Source organism: Hyaena hyaena, unplaced genomic scaffold (genome assembly GCF_003009895.1).
Source record: "Hyaena hyaena isolate Hyena2069 unplaced genomic scaffold, ASM300989v1 scaffold_14, whole genome shotgun sequence".
Lineage (NCBI taxonomy): Eukaryota > Metazoa > Chordata > Mammalia > Carnivora > Hyaenidae > Hyaena > Hyaena hyaena.
In genome coordinates, this window is record NW_024080646.1 from 3,204,833 (window position 1) to 3,224,623 (window position 19,791).

Here is a 19,791-nt window from a genome sequence, read left to right on the forward strand (position 1 = left end):
TATAATTGCAGTTCGTAAGGAAATGCATGTGCATTTAAAAAGAATATAGGGTGTCTGGCTGGCTCAGAAGGTTGAACGTCCGACTCTTATTAATTTCGGCTCAGGTCATGATGTCACAGTTCGTGAGATGGAGACGCTCGCTGGGCTCTGCACTGACAGCACGGGGTCACTGCCCTTCCCCCCCCAAAAAAAACCTAAATAAACTGTAAAACATTTTTTAAAAATAAAAAAATATATAGACACATAGGGGCGCCTGGGTGGTTCTGTCGGTTAAGCGTCCGACTCCGGCTTCGGTCATGATCTCATGGTTCGTGGGTTTGAGCCCCGTGTCGGGCTCTGTGCTTACAGCTAGCTCAGAGTCTGGAGCCTGTTTCAGATTCTATGTCTCCCTCTCTCTCTGACCCTCCCCTCCTCATGCTGTCTCTCAGAAATAAATAAAACATTAAAAAAATTTATTAAAAAAAATATATATAGACATATAACTAAGACCTACAGATTTCTGAGTGATGAGCTATGGGCGATTTTTATGCTTTTCTGCATATTCTGATTTTTCTATAACGAATATATGTGCCAGTTGTATTCAACACAATAATGCTATTTAGAAATGGTTCTACTTCTATGCTGGCTTTAAGCCATCATTTGTAAGAAAGAATCTGGCCTTTCTGGGGCTAGCATCGACTTACCTAAAGTTGGAGAGCTGAGGGGGCTGGGAGACATGAGTCCCTGCAGTAGGGAGGGCAAAAGCAGGGGCTTGGCCGGGGGGCGGGGAGGGGGGGGCAGGGGTGGTGGGTGGTGTTGCAGAAAGGAGCTGAGTCAAAGTTCTCTGTGGGGAAGTGAGATCACTTCCCACACGGAGGGAGGGGAATGTCAGCATGTTCTGTCCAGAGCCGATGTCCTCTGCCATGAGGTTACTGCCAGTGTGACAAAAACTCAACCACCCTTGTACTGAGAAATGCGGTCAAGAGGTGCCCTGCAAGAGGCTAAAGGAAGCGGCCCATGAAGGCGCATGCACGACTGCTTCCTAGTCACCTGATGTCCCTGAAGTGACTGTTCAGAGAGTCATGCTGTGCTGTTGGCCTTCTCACCGCACAGGTCCCATCTTCCCCTGAACCAGAATGACACCAACTGCAGACCTCTCATGAACTGGCCAGAGCCGGCCACTAGTGCGCCTACTGTCCCCACTTAGCCTCTTAAACCGAGGTCAGCCCAGGTGGTAAGAGACTTTGAGCCAGGACAAAGACACCAGTGATAATATCTGTATACCACTTCATAGTTTACAAATAATTTCCTTGATGGTTGAGTTGAGCACTGTAAATATTCCTTTCAGAAAACACACACTGACAATCTGAGAAGAGGCATGCTGAGGGCTTTCTGTTTTCCACTCCATCTGTGACACTCCCTGCTGCCTTCTGGTGGCTGGGATTGTACTCAGAAAAGGCAGATGGACTGTTCTTCAATCTATTACAAAATGGAAGGACAACCAGTGGTATTAATGAATGTGTCGCCCTTTTATAACGAATCTAGGAGGCGCTCATGAATAATCAGCACTAATAAAGAACTTTATAGATTCAATTCGATGAACACCAGGAAGCCAGAAGGGAGAAACACCCACTTAGCGTGGTTAGTGCCAAGAAGGGTAAAATGGATACTCTTCATGAAGACTCAGTCTGGGTGGTAAATACCTGATAAAGTTTCCATTTGAAAGTCAATGTCTTCAGAAAACACATAACTTAAGGTCAAGTTAACTCAATCGCTGAGTCAGCACAGCATCGCTAAGGCCTACCAGCCAGCCTCTGTTGAGTACCTCCTGTGATGGGGAACTTGCTATCTCTCCTGGAGAATATTCCATGGTTGCATAGACATGGTTGTTAGAAGGCATGCCCACAGGACTGTAGTGTGATGGCCTAAAGAGCACTGAGTTGAAGAGTATATGGCTCCATTTCAGAGGTGGAGGGCAGGTAGCTGTAAGGACACCACATAGGATTACCATATCCAACGTTTAGATTTATTCTTTTTCTTCGGGGGGACAGATACTATGTAGAAGACACAGAAATGTTTACATAGCCTTCTCCGTTAGGAAGAGTGGTGCTGGGTAATAATATTGGTCTAGTACATGTCTCATTGTTTTGTAGATTAAATAGGAAGCAATCCCTCCTTCCTATTGACTTCTGTTAGCTTGCGATGCAAAGAGAGTTTCTGCCCTCAAGGAGTTGATAATCAAAATCTAGACCTGGTTGGTAGCAGACTGTATGTGGGAAGCCAAGGGGAAATATAGGTTCATTAATCGGTTTGTTAGTAATTTACTATTTTATGAATATTGTGTGTCTCCCCAGTTGGACTGCATTTTCCTTCAGGGCAGGAATTGTTTCTTCTGCCTGATTGTATATCCAACATTGAGCACCCACAGCACCACACCAGTCTGGGCTTCATAATTATCTGTAGAAAACTGTGTTGTGGGTAGCACACTGAACAGGTGCTGAAGAAATAGTATGATTAACAATGGCCAGCAAGCCATTGGTTTAATGCTAATAAAACATCCTAATTTAAAGAGTACACGGCATTTATTTATCCCCATTAAGTTATAACCCCATAACACATGTAAATTTTTGTGTTTTTAAAGTGCTTTAAAAGATATTTATTTTTTTAACAGGTGGAAAATAATGTCCTTTAAAAGACATTTAATTTTTAGTGGAAAATGGCATTACCAAAAGCATGTAACAAGTGTTCATCACCTTTAAGACGTGGGATTTTTATAAATACACTGTCTGAGAAACACTGAGTAACACTAAGTGCCAAAATGATGGGTGTGTATGGTCAGAGTACAAAATTCGACATGCTATTAATCTCATCTGGATGGTGTCTTAAGTCAAGAATGATCTCGAGCAGAGACAGGGAGGTATGTTGGGTAACTGTGCTTTTGAAGGTGACTTCCCTTGCTGTGTGCTAGGCTTGCACTAGTGGTCAGGACAGCCATTCAGACTGACAGTTCCCTGGACGGCCACGGCTTCAGTGACAGGGATAGGAATGTGGTTGACTTGAATATTCTTCAGACAGCCAAAAAATGATTTCCACACAGGGAGTGTCAGGGTCTTCAAATTGGCTTAAAGAGAAAAGGAGAGGCATTCAGTAGATAATTCATACTGTTAAGTGAATGTGCCCAGTTGAAAAAATAGTCTTATTAGAGCTAAAGGGACTGAGGACCTCAGGCCACCTGGTCACCTCCTCCTTTGAACTGGCACCCCACACCCCTGCCTCTTGTGATAAATCACCGAGAATCACCAACAATCCTGCTCCTTGTTGTAGCAAGAGTAACTTGCTACTTACTCTTCAAGTTCTTCAAAGAAGCAAATTCCACAGCCCAAATCAATAGATAATAGCTCTGAACGCTGGTGCTTTTTATGGGTCATGGAAGACCTATAAAATTAATAAACTATTCAGAGGAACATAAAACAAGGAAGAATGACAAGGCTCTTTCCAGGCAAAATTCCAGAACCTGCCTATTTCTCCCATTCTGGCCCCGCAAAGCTTAATAACTCATCAGTAAAACCAAATGTCTGGAGAGGAGAGACCAGTTTCTTAGCCCCTTTCCTGATTCTTTGCTGGTATCAGCCTCTTAAGAGAGGCTTATCAATGATAGACTTGGGACATGAAAAGCAGCAGTAATGTGGCCTGGGCTGTACAATGTGCCCATTGCTACCAAGTGGGTTTTCTCATGTGTTGGAGCAATGGGCCTCACTGTCTCCATTGTCCAGCCAACAGTTGCCCGGCTAATAACCCACAGCTGGGGCATTGGATTTGTTGGGTTAAGATGGAAATGTTAAAAGCTGACGTGGGGCAACATGGGTATAGAAGTCGGGACAAGAGTTACCTGGAATGCCTCCAATGTATAGTGGCTCCTGAGTGCTGGATGGTGGGAAGGGGAGCCGTCCAGCTGTGTAGCTGTTTTCTGTGTCCAGTTCCAGGTGCAAGATGTATTGTTTTATGGTGACTGGTGGGAAAGAAAGTTGGTCAGGTTGATTACCTGAGGAGAGCCCTGCCCGATGTTTAACGATTACACTAGTGCTTCACCACAGGCTTCATTTCAACTCATTGCTGTGGGAACACTCCCGGTAGGAATTCCATGAACCTAGACACAAATTCAAACTAATTTCTCAACACTAAGTGGTATTTAGGTGCTTCCACATACATTACAGAATTTAATCCTTAAAATGAATCTGTGAGGAAGATATTTTCACTTTTCTTTCCGAGATAAGGGGTTGTGACTCTCAAGTATTGAGGAGCCTGACAAGACGGCTTGGTTAGAAGTCCAGCTGCTGTCTTCAGAGGCCATCTTTAGTTCACGTGATCTTAGCTACCTTCCAGGGAGACGCTGACTTCTGTAAACTGAGTCGCTTTTGACGCTCCAAATAAAATTCTTCCAATGTTAACAATCTTAACTAACTGCAGGGTAGTTAGCATTCAAATGAGATAAGGGACTACCTTCTTCTTTTTTAAGAAAAGGTATTTTAGCCAATACAGTTTAATATATCACCAAACTAATGTGCGCAAGTTATTCATAAAACAGCAGATTTGATTTGGTAGGCGATGTCTAATCTCCTCCCAATGGTTTGTCTAAATCGTTTGCAGTAATATTAAATGGTTGTTGAAAACAACAACCCAACCATGAACTTGAACAATAGCAAGAGCAAACACTTACTGGGCACTTACTACATATTGGACACTGTTGTGCACTTTACATGCATTATCCCATTTGGTTTTCACCACCCTGGGAGGTGTACACTATTTTTATCTCCATTGTGCAGAAGGGGAAACTGAAGATACACAGCAATTAAGTGGCATGCCCAAGGTCACCGAGGTAAGGGCCAGAACGGAGATGTGATCTTTGTTCCTTTTGATTTCAGAGCCAAAATCTAAATCATAATGTTATACCGGCTTGAAAACACAGATGATCAGTTTTCTGAGCTCAAAAAGAAAATTCTCTGTATGTTACAGAGAATAGGCTGCAGGAGCCATGAGTTGCATAAATACAGCTGGGGCTGAAAATGGACATGTTCTCACCATGTTAGTCTGGTGGACTGAGCCCGGTCCTACGCTAATGGATTGATAAACTGAGGCTGCATCTAGTACATTCAAATCCAGATGGAAAGGGACGCTGTCACCAGGGTGTGAACAACAGGCCACAGGACATCCTACCTGTCACTGAGTGCCACCGCCCATCGCACAGAGACTGCTTTGGTGTGACCGATGTCAAGATCCCCCCTGCTTCACTGTCCACAGAGGCTGTGACCTGCAAGACACATGCATTTTCCTGTTTCCTTCAGCAAGGCTGTGGAGCTCACTTCCCTGCCTTCCTCCCTTCCCAATGCTTGTCACCCCAACAGCCCTGAAGCACCTTAGACATGGCCCCTCCCTCCCACACCTGGTGATCACATTAGGGCCAAGGCTTTGTAAGAATCTCTGCTGCGTCCAATCCAGGAAGCAAGCTGCAAACCCAAGGCCAGGCCTGACATTGCTGTGAAAGGTGACGAGCTCTTCCCTCCCAATCCAAACCCTTCCTCTGTTAGACTCTACTCAAAGGTCACTGAGCAGCACTGAAGATCTTCTTCAAGCTATTAATACACGACCGTGACCGTGGTTCTGTTTAGAAGGATGCAAAATTTGGAAGGCAAAAATGCTAGCTGAGGCCTATGCCTTGCTGTGAGGGCCAGACAATTAGAATAATTCATGAATGCATGCCTTAGGGTTCTTGTTCAAGGTATTTAGCAAGCTAACAGACTGTGATGGTACTGGGCTTGTGTCAGGGGTCAGGCGCTCATGCTCATGTGTAGCATCCCACATTCCCACTCTCTGGACCAGTGCCAAGGGCTGAACCAAGGTGAACAAATACCAGGGCTAAAATAAGCGACTTGGTATCTAATTTGCATTTAATTTGCATGTCGCTAGACAGCAAGGCCAATTCTCAGGCAATTTTCCAGCTAAACAATGTCACTGCTGTTATGAAGGTCATCGGGTCTTGATTCCTGCCTGTGTGATTATTTCCTCTCCAGGATCTCTCCTGGAGCCCCACCCCCACCCCTCCCCTGAAAAACCAGCTTTCTCTCCAGGCCAGCAAGCACGCAGTTCTTGCTCTTCTGGCCTACCAGAGGCCTGCTGAGACTTAAAGGCTGCACCTCAGATACAATGTGCTCTAGGAGTCTGGGCCATTATATTTCCTTCTTTAGTTTTCCCCTCACAGTTTATAAGCTGTGGAAGGGTAGAGGTAAAGGAGAATGGCATATTATGGCTAAATAAAAGATCACAGGCTCAAAATGGAGCCACTACAGCCAACTCGCCAAACCAGTGCTTTGTATCTAACCCAACTGAAGTTTCCACCTTATATATCAAAAAATACAGTCTTGATAGATCAGTCAGGAATTTTCTGAACAGTACCAATTACCTAACGTGTCCTATGGGACTTCTCCATTCCCCACCCCCCCCCACACACACCGAGGAAGGCAAGGTAATCTACCTAATAAGACCCCCTGCCCTTCCCCTAAATGGAAGGTAACCTTGCCTAGAACAGTCCTTTCTTTTCTTTTGCTGATGAGTTCCTTGCTCCTGCCGCCCCATCCTATAAAAACCTTCCATCTTGTACAACTTCTCAGAGCTTCCCTCTGCTTGCTAGACAGGAGGCTGCCTGATTCATCAATCGACTAATAAAGTCAATCAGATCTTCAAATTTATTCAGTTGAATTGCTGCTCTTTAACACTATCGCTCTGCCTTGAGGCCTTCCTGGAACGATTTGGTTTTTAAAAGAGTTTCTGAAAAGGAAAGAGATATAACCAGGTGGTGAAACTAGGGTATTGACCAGGCCCCTGAGGGATGGCAGGATGAAGCGGCAGCAGCGTGCACTGAACGAGGGGTCCATGTAAAGCCAAAGGAATCTCCGAATGGGAGACCTGGGCCCAGCTTGGCTGCTGAGACTAGAGAGGCTGGTGAGGGGTATAGGGAGCAGAAGGGAAATCTGCAACTGATTCAGTGGACACCAGGCGGTGGGCATGGGGATGACATGGGGCAGACAGCTAGTGAGAACATCATCTCATGAGTTTTGGTGCTGCCCTTATGAATAAAAGTAGAAATGTGACAAGGGTGAAGGGGAGGAGAGAAAAAGGAGCATTTATTACGTATAGGATAGTTTCTATTCTCTTGTCAAAAGCCCTAAGATATAATCATTATTATCCACATTTTAAAGATAAAGAGAGAGCCTGAAAGAGCTGAAGTAACTTCTCCAGGGCTATATAACTATGTGGTGCAGTTAGAATTCAGCCCAAGATGATGAATGGGAAACATAATGACCAAATGAGTTGCTAAAGGAAAATAGTAAGTTAGCCCTCATGTCAGGTCTCTCTTTTTTTTTTTTTTTTTTTGGGAGAGAGAGAGAGAGACAGAGAGAGTACAAGAGGAGGAAGGGCAGAGAAAGGGACAGAGGGAGAGAATCCATACTGCCAGCACAGACCCGGGACTCAGGGCTCGAATCCATGAAGCTGTGAGATCATGACCTGAGCTGAAACTAAGAATCAGATGCTTAACAAATGGAGCCACCCAGGTGATTCTGAAGTCAGGTCTCTTAAAACAAGATTGGATCCCACTCTGTCACAACTCCACCTTCTGTGGTCTCCAGAAATGAATGTGGTTCTAATGTAAACCCATAGATTACACACACACACACACACACACACACACACACACACACACACACCTGCACCTCCTCCATCAAACTGTACGTACGTACCTTTCCTGCCTCCATATAAACACACAGGTGCTTCCCAGGCTGACTTCCAATGTGCATTAGAATGCCAGTGAGGCTTCTTGGGCGAATGCTGAAGACTAGCTTAAATTCTGGCCCCAACAGCACAGAATTAGCTTTTAAAAGAAAATAAAAAAGTTAAAACATCATAATTCAAGAAAAAGGGTGGAGTTCTTCAGACTCAAAGACATAAACTCTTCCAAATTGCCCCTTACCTAGGATGATATGACCTCCTTCTTGAGAGAAATAAATGCCTTTCTCCAAAGAGCCACCCAAGCACGGGGACACAGCGACACTTGCAGAAATGGTGTCCAGGGGTTTAAGATTCAACTGAAAGTTCCTCAGGCAGCCCACAAAGCTGTTTTGGGGGAGGCTCTGCAACCAAGCAGAAGAGAAAGCAGACTTTATTAGGCCACAACTCCCAGAGACACATGGGCAATCAAGGTTAAGGGCAGGGCAACTGTCTGCATAAGGGGGACGGTGGAGGGGAGTGGGATTCATCCATCCTCTTTCAGGGAGTCAGGTGGGCCTGACTGTTGCATTTAGCTCCCTGCTCACACTGCCAAGAAAAACCCGGATACCAGACGTCCAGTGGGTGGCCGAACTTTGAGGATGAAGTTTGAGTGCACCAAGTGGTATGGTGCAAGGGGCAAGGGCAGTGGAGGTCACTAGCTAGGGCCGGTCAGTGACCAGACCCTCGTCCACATGGACAGGGCTACAACAAGGGACATTTCCACCTTCCGGTGTACAGATCTCACTGCCTCTTTGCAGGTACAAACCACTTCTTATAGTTTCATGAGCCTATGCGATTGCTTAATGCAGGGCAGCTGACTGGAAAAGAGGCCAAAACATTCCAAAAATAATAAAGTGCAAAAAAGCTTCCTAAATTGTTGGGCTCAGCGCACCACCAACAAATCATGACTGCTGTGGAGTTAAAATAAGACACAAGGCACAGCCCATCAGCGGGCATGCGTGGAGCGCCTGAAGGTGGCCTGGAACAAGGGCTCCTTACGTGGGGCCCGAGGGTGCACTTCCAGGGTTCTGTGATCTCTTCAGTTACATACCAGGTGTTCTGTGTGTGTGCATTTTCCTGGGGAGAAAGACCAACTTTCCTTTCTAAAATTTTTAAATTCTTTTAAATTTAGTTTTGAGAGAGAGACAGAGACAGAGCGTAAGCGGGGGAGGGTCAGAGAGAGAAGGAGACACAGAATCTGAAACAGGTTCCAGGCTCTGAGCTGTCCGCACAGAGCCCTATGCAGGGCTTAAACCCATGAAACTGCGAGATCATGACCTGAGATGAAGCCAGATGCTTAACCTACGAAGCCACCCAGGCGCCCGGAAAGACTGTAACTTTAAAAATTTTTTTTTAAAAAAATTGATGAATCACTGAATAAAATCCTTAAACTCCCTTCCAAAATAAATGCTTTTAGGACCCTGGAATCCTACACAACAGATGCACTATATGATAATTTTAACACATGGTGATATTAGAGACACATATGGTGTCAGTGTCAACAATAAACTACCGACTGGGCTCCCTATGAATTTTTCGTTTCTTCAAATTGACCACCTTATGCAATGAGGAGCCTGTATCTGAAACCAAGCTCAGACTCCGCAGGGAAGGTCATGGCCTAACACTGAATCCCTAAGCGAGACTGCAGGCTGTGGTACCCAGAGTAGACACTGACTGGATGCTGCCTGCCCTCTGAAAGGAAATGGTTTCATGATTCGTGATTTGCATCCTCAGGGTGAGGAGATGTTGCAAAAAGAAACTTGGTTTGTACAAATGACATAAATGGGGTACTACGTATTGTCCCATTGATTAGGACCTCAACTGTAGCTTACGCAGGCCAAAAGAATACCCGTGCTGTGCTCTTGAATAGCTACCCCATCCTGTGATTTCTCTGAGAGGGAAATAGGTATAGAGGTTACAGAAAAGCAAACATTAACATTGAGGATTCTCCTTAGCAATTAATGTTATATATTATGCATGTATTATATAACATATCACATATATGTTATATATTATATAAGATTCATTATATAATGCATGTATTATATAATATTATATGTGGTAATATTATATGTAGTATTAATATATGACAATTATGTATAACTCTATCATATATTGTACATAATATATACAGTACATACATAATATACACATACATAATATATACAGTACATATATGTATATTAAATGTATTACATATGTATATAATATGCATGTATATATGTATAATATACAATAAAGAAAAACACTACTTTAGGACACGTTGGGGCTCTGGCCCTCCGGCAAAGCTCAAGTGGGCCGGGCTGAGCCCTAGGGAGATACTGTGGCCTAGGCTAGGTCAGCCTGACCACTGAATCCAAGTTGGCTGAAACTTCCTTTTCTAATCACATCCATTTCCAGGCCCAGATTTAAGTCTTGGCCCTTTGTCCCCCACTGCAAGCAAACATCGCTCCAGAATGGGCCACCAGCCCCAAGTTAAGGGCCAGAGGGGCTGGGCATGTGGTAGCATGTTTAGGTGAAGGGCAACCCTAGGCTTGAACTGGGGACAGGACCATCGTACTTCACTGTACGATGTGAAGGCAAAGCGGGGAGAAGAAGGACAGGTGGGCGTGGTGCCCCAGGTAATGCAGGTGTGATCAGGGCTCCGGCAGCAGGGGAGGGGAGAGGAGGGCTAGGGCACTCACAGGGCTTGGCCCTGGAGCCATGGCCACACCGGAGCCTCTGAACTTGACAAATCCAGTATGTCTCCCTGCTGCTTGGGGACAGACGGACTTGTCACTTGCCCATAGCCCAAAGTTTTCCCAAGTCTGGTTCTTGAGATAATTTTATTTCAGACAGTGAATAACATTAAAACACATATTCAGTTATTAAGTTAGTCCTTTTTCATTTCTCTAACTTTCCGATTAAGACAAGGAACAAATTCAAGTTTTGTGCTAGTATGTCTTAAAATGTCTTAAATAATAATCTCTTATAATCGATCACTTGAAAGGCTCCTTTTTCTCCAAACGAAGGGGGTAAAGGCCACACTGTTTTTTGTATTATTAAAAACACTATTTTGTTTACATGTATTTATATTTATGGTTACCTACTCTATATGGTAAAAAGTACTGGGTTTCCATTTATGGGGAGACAAAAACATCCTTTAAAAATAAACTTAAATAGTGAATTGACTAGGGCGCCTGGGTGGCTCAGTCAGTTAATTATCTGACTTTGGCTCAGGTCATGATTTCATGGTTTGTGGGTTTGAGCCCTGCATCTGGCTCTGTGCTGACTTTGAGCCTGCTTTGGATTCACTGTCTCCCTCTCTCTCTGCCCCTCCCCTGCTCGTGCTCTCTTTCTCTCTCTCTCTCTCAAAAATAAATAAACATTAAAAAAAAACATTTAAAAAATAGCAAGTTGATCAAAAGCAAGCTATTAAGTAAATTTTTTACATGTGTTTGGCAAAGATGTTGAAGGTGTGGCTAAAGTTCAGAAAACACCTTAATCAAAAATCTCCATCTACAAAACTTATATTTCTGCATTCCCTGGAAGAGAAACTAACAGATTCATGTCTATAAAGCCGTGGAGAAGCCTTAGATTCACTTGCTCAGGCCTGTGTCTCAAGCTGCACCTTAAAAATGAAGCGCTGGGAATGGGGAAGGGAAATATTCTCTGTGGACTTAAGGAAATTAATTACATGTTTAAAAAAATTATTTAAAATATTTTGAGATTCCTGGGGCACCTGGGTGGCTCAGTCAGTTAAGCATCTGACTTCAGCTCAGGTCATGATCTCATGGTTCATGAATTCGGGGCCCTCACTGGGCTCTGTGCTGACCCCTCAGAGCCTGGAGCCTGCTTCAGATTCTGTGTCTCCATCTCTCTGGTCCTCCCCCACTCACACTCTGTCTCTTTGTCTCTCAAAAATATATAAACGTTAAAGGGGCGCCTGGGTGGCTCAGCTGGTCAAGCGGTTGACTTCGGCTCAGGCTCAGGTCATGATCTTGCGGTTCGTGAGTTCGGGCCTCACATCGGGCTCTGCGCTGATAGCTCAAAGCCTGGAGCCTGCTTCGGATTCTGTGTCTCCTTCTCTCTCTGCCCTTCCCCCTCTCACACTCTGTCTCTCTGTCTCTCAAAAATAAAAAACATTAAAAAAAATAATAAATAAATAAATGTTAAAAAATTTTTAAGTATTTTGAGATTCTTGAATATCTTAATTATAATGATTATATATTAAAATGTTTTAATATATAATTGACATATAACATTATATCATTTTCAGGTGTGTAGCATAGTGATTCTATATATACATAGTGGTGTGAATATCATAAGTCCAATTAATATCCATCACTACACAGTTACAAACTTTTTTTATCTTGTGGTGAGAACTTTTATGATTTACTTTCTTAGCAACTTTCAAATATAGAATACAGTATTATTAACTATTAACTGAAGTCACCATGCCTTATATCCATGACTTATTTATTTTATTTATTTTATAACTGGAAGTTTGCATCTTCTTTTTTAAAAAATTTTTAATGTTTATTTATTTTTTAGAGACAGAGACAGAGAGAGAGCATGAGTGGGGAAGGGGCAGAGATAGGGGGAGACAGAATCTGAAGCAGCTCCAGGCTCTGAGCTGTCAGCACAGAGCCCGACACAGGGTTGAACCCACCAGCAGTGAGATCATGACCTGAGCTGAAGTCGGACGCTTAATCAACTGAGCCACCCAGGCACCCCTGGAAGTTTGTACCTTCTAGCCACCTTCATGATTATATTATAAGGTGAGTTATTTTTATATACTATTCTGAAGCTCAACTTTTTTTTTTTTTTTTTTGCATGAAATGCTCACCATGCTGTGTAGTTACCGTTTGTCACCATACAAAGTTCTTACAATATTATTGACCATATTCCTGGCACTGTACTTTTCATCCTGGTGAATTATTTATTTTACAACTGGAAATTTGTACCTCTTAGTTCCTTTCTCCTATTTGGCCTATCTCCTGCCCTCCCACCCCACTGACTTCTGCCAACCACCACTCTGTTCTCTGTATTTATGAGTCTATTTCTTTTTAGCTTGTTTGTTCATTAGTTTTGTTTTTAAGATTCTACGTATGAGGAAAATCATATGGTATTTGTCTTTCTGTCTGACTTATTTCACTTGGCAAAATAGCCTCTAGGTCCAGCCATATTGTCATGGCAAGATTTCTTTTTTTTTTTTATGGCTAAGTAATACTCCACTATATATAAGTACCACTTCTTTATCCATTTATCTATCAGTGGGCACTTGGGCTGCTTCCCTATCTTGGATATTGTAAATAATGCTGCAATAAACATAGGGGTGCACAGATCTTCTCAAATTAGTGTCTTCGTTTTCTTTGGGTAAATACCCAGCAGTGGAATTACTGGGTCTGCACAGTATTTCTATTCTTAATTTTCTGAGTAACCTCCATACAATTCTCCATGGTGGCTGTACCAGTTTGCATTCCCCTCAACAGTGCATGAGAGTTCCTTTTTCTCCATTTCCTCACCAGCTCTTGTTATTTCTTGTCCTTTCGATAACAGCCTTTCTGTCAAATGTGAGGTGATATCTCACTGTGCTTTTGACTTGCATTTCCCTGATGCTGAGCGATGTTGAGCATCTTTTGTGTGTTGGTGAAGCATAAATATTTACCTTTGGTTTCCATGTGGGAGGTGATCCCAGGTAAACTGGTGCTCTGAGGCTAAAGGTGGAATTTCCAGGCAAACTTCCTTCCCGGGCCCTCAGACCATCCACAACCAAGTGCCCCTTTTCTCCATCTTGCCCAAACACCACCTTAAGAGGAAAGAAGATAAATTAATCTTTTTTATCTTTGACAATTGACAATATATTTATTACTGGTCACAGGACATTTTTTAAAACAATTTTTTTCTGTTTCTTCAAAGAGCTTTAAAAAATTAGAAATTTTTCTCCCTCATATTATCAGCATCATCACCATTTTGTGAGATTATGGTAAACAGTGAATGGAGTAAGCTAGAAAAGTGAGCTTTGAAACAAAGGATTCCTCAAAAGTGAACTAATAAGATACCTTTGACCTATATACACTTATGCAAAAGAGAAACAAATGAAGAGCCACAGGAGTATAAATGAAGACACACCCAGGCCACAAAGGGGAAGGGATCGTTTGTGCAGAGGTAAGAAGGGGAACGTTACACGCTCCCTTCCGCACGCCTCCTGGAGCAAGGGGCCAGTGGCTACTTCTTTCCTAACAAGGAAGCACACATTTTCAACTCTTTGCTAAAAGTCAGGATCCCTGGGCTCTAGGGTGGACCCTCCCATCTCACCACTGTAAGGCTATTCACTAATGGCTCCCCAGCTTATTCTCCCAGCTGTGACCTCTGGCCCCTTCACCTGCCTACTGACAGGTGGGTTTGAATGTCTGACAGGCAACTCAACCCAAGGATGTTCACAGCAGAATCCCTCCTCTTCCCCAGCTCTAACGTGCTCCCTCTCCGGCCACAGCTCCTGCATCCCAGTAGTAGTCCTTGTGTTGACCCAACTGCTGGCCCCAAATCACAGGACTTGATACTGACTCCTCTTTCTCTCACTCCACATGTAGTCCATCAGCAAACCCTCTCGGTTTTCAGAGCACATCCTGGATGGTGCACTTCTGTCCACGGTCAGGGAAACCTCTTGAAGCAAAGGCAGTGGCATCCACCTGGCCGCCTTACTTCCATGCTTACCCTCGCTTCGTCTCTTCAAGCTAAAGACAGCTTTGAAAATATACATCTGTTCGTGCAGTGCTCCGTTTTTAGTTTCAGACTTCAGACACGTCAGAGACGCTCAGAATAAAATCCGAGTCCTCGCCTTGGTTTCAAAGCTTGTACGGTCTGGGCTCTGCCTCACTCCTGAATCCCATCTCTTATTCTTCCTGTTCTGTTCACTCAGCTAATTTCTATCTCAGAGTCTTTGGGCTTGTTGTTCCTTCTGCCTGGAACACCCACTCTGTAACTTCAAGTGACTGTCACCTCCCAAAGGAAGTTTTCCTTCACTACCCTATCTGAAATAGTCCTCATACTCAGCCCCTTCCTTACATTGCTTTAATGCTTTCTCCAAGCACTTACCAATATCTGACATTATATGGGGGATATTTGTTTATATGCTCTAGGATGGCAGTTCATCAAATATTTGTTGAAAGACTAAGTGACAAGGCACCTGGGTGGCTCAGTCGGTTGAGTATCTGACTTCAGCTCAGGTCATGATCTTACAGTTTGTGGGTTCCAGCCCTGTGCTGGACTCTGTGCTGACCGCTCGGAGCCTGGAGCCTGCTTCAGATTCTGTGTCTCCCTCTCTCTTTCCCTCCCCCCACTCATGCTCTGTCTTTCTCTCACTCTCTCAAAAATAAACATTAAAAAAATTTTAAAAAAGAAGAAAGACTAAGTGAGTATAACTTGTCAAGCTGCTTACGTTTCTTGAGTTCTAGTTCCCTCATCAGGAAAAAAAAAAGGTCCCTTCTTATCTTAAACTGTATTTCTTCAAATCTGGGATGCCTTCAGGGAAGATCTGGAATGCTAGGGATGCGGGTCTTCAGGCTTGTGCTATGTAGAAAGCATTTCAGGCTCAGAGAGGGGCCTGGAGACCCAGACATAATCTTGACAGACCGAAATGGTCCAGGAAGCAGGGACTGAATGCTGACATCTCCTTTCCAGATACTCAATGGTGAATTCTGATGCAGGGGGAGGGTCTCACACAGCCCCAGCTCTTACCGTGTGCCATTTCCCATCATTGCACTTCTCTTTGCTTTTGAGCCTCAGCTTTTCCCCTTCTGCCCCCAAAGCAAAGATGAGTCGTCCCTTTGAAAGATAAAGAGCCATATAGGAGTTCTTGGTGCCCGTGTAAAACATGAGCCCTCTGGAGGATGCCGTCTGCACGTCCACCGCGAACAGTGACCTGTCAGGAAAATAAACAATAGGCAAAGAAGGAAAACAGAAGTTTTGAGTGTTCTTCTGAGTCCCTGAAGCTGGGAGAGAGGATGTGGCACAAACCCCCAAACCCCCATGATTCAAATGAATGAGCTAAGACATGTACTGATTAAACAACCTATCTCTTTAGGAATTTTTAAAAGCCACTGTAGTCCAGCTATTAAACGTTTTGTGTATAATTTTCTTTCTATATTGGGGAATAATGAGCCAACTCTATGGCAAACCAAGATGGCGGGGTAAGCTCCAGCATATGGCAAGAAAGAAGATGCCCTACCTTTTTTTTTTTTAAATCTGCATTTAAACAGATCATAAAATTTAAGTTGTATACATAATTTACCATGTCAACCTTTTTAAAGTGTGCAGTAGTGTCAAGTACATTCCCATTGCTGTGCAACTGGTCTCCAGAACGCTTTACCTTGCAAGACTGAAACTCTACCCAGCAAACAACACCTCTGCATTCCCCATCCCCTATATACTGGTGACCACCATTCTACTTCTTGTCTCTCTGAATTTGATTACTGAGGTCTTTCATATAAGTAGAATTACATAGTATTTGCCTTTCTGTGACTAATAGCTCATTTCACTTAGCAGCCAGTACCTTTTTAACCCAGTGAATATCAGTGAATATCTACCGGTGCAAGGAGTGGGACACTGTAAGGGGAAGTGTGTGTGTGCATGCACGCACGCCCGTGTGTGTGTGTGTGTGTATGTGTGTGTGTGTGTGTGTGTAGGTGGGGATAATTTGAATAACAAGGATTTGATTTAAGCATCAGATAAGTATTTTCTTTCAGTTAGACATATTTTACATAGATGTGGGAAGTACAGATCCATCTTCTCCCACCACATTTATATTTATTGGACCTTAATACCTCACCTACAATGGAACAGGAATTAAGCAAACATCATGCAGTAAAAGCAAAGAATGAAAGCTAATATTCCTTTGCACGATAGTTACATATCATATGCACATCTGGCTGAGCTCCCTAAAAGTACAGTGTGACAAGGTGGTGGGGGACACACGTATCGGTAGCTTGTCATCACCCACTCCCTGTGGCTTATGTCTAAGCACACCCAGACAGAGGACAGGAACTAGGTCTATCCTCCTTGAAGCTGCATCTCCAGTGCTTCGTACGCAGTAGGCAGTCAACAAATAGTTTGGCTGAATTAAATAGTTAACTGAATAGTTGAATTAAATGCTAAATGGAAAACTTAGAGGCAGAATCAGGAAGCGGAAGAAAAAAATGACACTGTTACTTCTCTTTGCTCTTTAATACTGTGAGGCTGAGCAAACACGGAGATGCTTTAATTTTTTAGATTAGCAAGTTTCCTTGAGGGTGATGTTCTTCAAAATGAAAAAGAAATCTATATTTGTTAAATTAAACCAACCAGATGGTGACACCGCTCAATATTTCTCTTGGTGTAGCTGTGTGCGGAGGTTTGGAGAATGAGGGTTAGCCAATTTAAGGAGGATATTCGAACTTGCTACAGAATTAAAGTATTTTACATATGTGGGCTCGGTTATCAGACTTGACATTTGCTTTTCAGAGTTATTTCTTAAAGCAGCTTTCTTTCATAAAAGGCTAACTGACTAACACCCGAAAAAGACAGCAGTATATTCAAATCCCAGCATATGATACTGTAGCTATGACTCTTCTTTGCTAGTGGATAGGAGAATAAGGCAGGGAGTGAAGTGGCATTTTTATGCATTCGTCAAAAGGATAAAATAGTGGTGCAGCATTTTAAAGGAGAGGCCAAAAATTGCTAGGATAGAAATTAGAATGAGGACACTGCAAGAGCCCATATCCTGGACTGGTAGCATCCTGAAAATATATTCTGATTGCTAGCATATTTGAGACTAATATAATTTAAAAACTATGTCTATTAATGATAACTTTTTTCTACTTTCCCTTTAAAAACATCCTCTTCCCACTTATTACATATAATTTAGTGTTGCAAAGGAAGATGTCGGGGTCACATCCTTAGAAGAAGGTAGAGGACTCACCACACTGAATGTGATGAGAGAAAAAGTGCAAGACAGAAAGGTGCTTTGCAGGGAGGCGGAGGGAAGGGCTGGTGGAGAAGCCTTGGAGCCCAGGCAGGTGGGAGGGGAGGCTGGGAGCATTTGCACAGAGATCATTATCCATTAAGCTCAGCTTGACCAAGAGCACAGTGGGTGGGAGTGGGGCCTTCCTCCCGACAGGTAGCCCTGGAAAGGGCTAATAAAACTCAGTAGGACCCCACTTCTTAGTCTCTGTTAGTATAGTTCTGGCAAATCAGGGATCCCAGCAGGAGCTGGGGAGCTGCTGGCATAGGGTTCTCCTTCTGAACTCCACCCTTCCTCTTCCCGGCTTTCACATCTGCCTGTGAATTGTGCACTTGGCTTATTGAGTGCGTGAGGGCCAGCCCTTTGCAAGCTACTATGTCTCCTCCCTGCAAGAAAAGCATTATCAACCCCATCTAGCTGATGAGAAAATGGAGAGTCAAAGAGATGTAGCAACTTACAAAAGCATGTGAGACCAGCATAATGATGCTAAGTTTATGGATAGAAAGCTGAGGCCAAAGGAAGCTGGACACTAGCCTATGGTGTCCATGGACTTGCTGCTCCAAGCTCCGGAGTGAACGTGCTGTGGGGACGCAGAGGTGGTCCCCTGCCCCCGCCCCCATGCCCTCAGGTCTGCAGTGCCATATGGGGGATTCCCAGCCAAGAACTGAGCTCGGCAGCAAAACTAGAGCCAAGCCATTTATGTCCAGCTCTTCTAAGGGGGGGACCTCTGCTTTGCTGCTGGCCCACGGTTCACGGGTGCCATTCTCCTGTCTCAGCCCAAGGCTCTCCACGTCAGCCCCTGCTCCCTCTGCCTTTATCTCCCACAGGAACGATACATCTCTTGCACATCTAATCCCATCTTAAAATGTGCCTCCCAGAGGACCAAACTGGCAAATGGCCAGAGGTCACACAGCCAGCAAGTGGCTGAGCAGGGACGGAAGCTCAGTCTCAAAGGCAGGCCTTTTTGACCCCTGGGAAAATCTGCTTCTGGATATAAATCATCACGGAATTTTGGCACCTTGTTATTTATGTCTCTGAATCACATGAAAATGGTGAACCTTGTTTTCCTACTTTCTTCCGACATAATTAATATCTCTTCGCTCGCTCCTCCCCAAAAGCCACGTGACTTGTTAGCACGAGAAGTCCAAAAGTGGTCTCTAAAAATGATCTATCTGGCACTGAGTCTACTTAAAAGAATTATTTTTCTCTGACTATAGAACGCAGACAAGAAAGGTGATTTATCACAGAAATAAATAGCAGCTTTGAAGAGAAATATCAGTCTTATTTTTAGAACACCGTCAACCCTACACCAGAGCCGGGGCGACTGTTTCAGCCGCGGAGCAGCCCCATCACGTGTGCGTTCCAGCTGCGCGGAGGGCGCACACTTGGGCGGTCATGTTCCCTGTCCTGTGCAGGCCAGCACCTTCCTTCACCGCAGTGGTGCTGCCGCTTCATTAGGGACAGGTGCATGGTGTCACGCCGGCCAGCCTGCTCTGGGACAGGACTGCAGAGTCAGGTTCTGAGTTGGTGTGGGGGCCGGAAAATGAGCAAATACCTGGGTTTCAGCAACTCCTGGGGAATCGTGAAGAGCAAGTGGCTGGTCGGACTGTCCCCAAACCTGAGGGCTCCATGACTGGCCTGGGCCTGGGGAGGTGGCAGGCAAGACTGGGCATCTCGCCACATGTCCATGCTCCTTGGGGAGGCCACCGGTGTATCCCGCAATGGCTGCAAGGGAGAGAAGCAAAAAGCAAGGATAGCTAATCATCAGGGGAAAGAGTAAAGAACACTTAGCTCGATAAGGTGTCTCACGCAATTATTACTTTGATCCTAGGAGATTAATTCAAAAGAGATAAATTCATCCTCGGGGAGGACGCATGTTCTTCCCATCCGATACAAGTGTGGTCTCATTCCTGACAGCTGCCACACCTGGGACCAGTGGGTTTCCAGAGCCCCTCCCCCTGATGGAGCTGTGGATCATACTGTCCCTCCTGAGAGAGCCAGCATTTGGC

General features: G+C 44.2%; 1 protein-coding gene across 2 annotated transcripts in view; it reads right to left on the reverse strand.

Moving 5' to 3' along the window:
* Window positions 1–1,983: 1,983 nt before the first annotated feature.
* LAMA3 (laminin subunit alpha 3) overlaps window positions 1,984–19,791 on the reverse strand; it is a 276,412-nt gene continuing 258,604 nt past the window's right edge. For both annotated transcript variants that reach the window (XM_039217713.1, XM_039217723.1), the window contains 8 exons: window positions 19,338–19,507; window positions 15,523–15,706; window positions 13,451–13,591; window positions 8,003–8,162; window positions 7,773–7,903; window positions 5,194–5,287; window positions 3,869–3,988; window positions 1,984–3,100 (listed from right to left, as the gene is read on the reverse strand). In XM_039217713.1, the coding sequence (XP_039073644.1) occupies window positions 2,955–3,100; window positions 3,869–3,988; window positions 5,194–5,287; window positions 7,773–7,903; window positions 8,003–8,162; window positions 13,451–13,591; window positions 15,523–15,706; window positions 19,338–19,507 (1,146 nt within the window). In that variant the 3' untranslated portion in view covers window positions 1,984–2,954. The remainder of the gene's footprint in view (window positions 3,101–3,868; window positions 3,989–5,193; window positions 5,288–7,772; window positions 7,904–8,002; window positions 8,163–13,450; window positions 13,592–15,522; window positions 15,707–19,337; window positions 19,508–19,791) is intronic.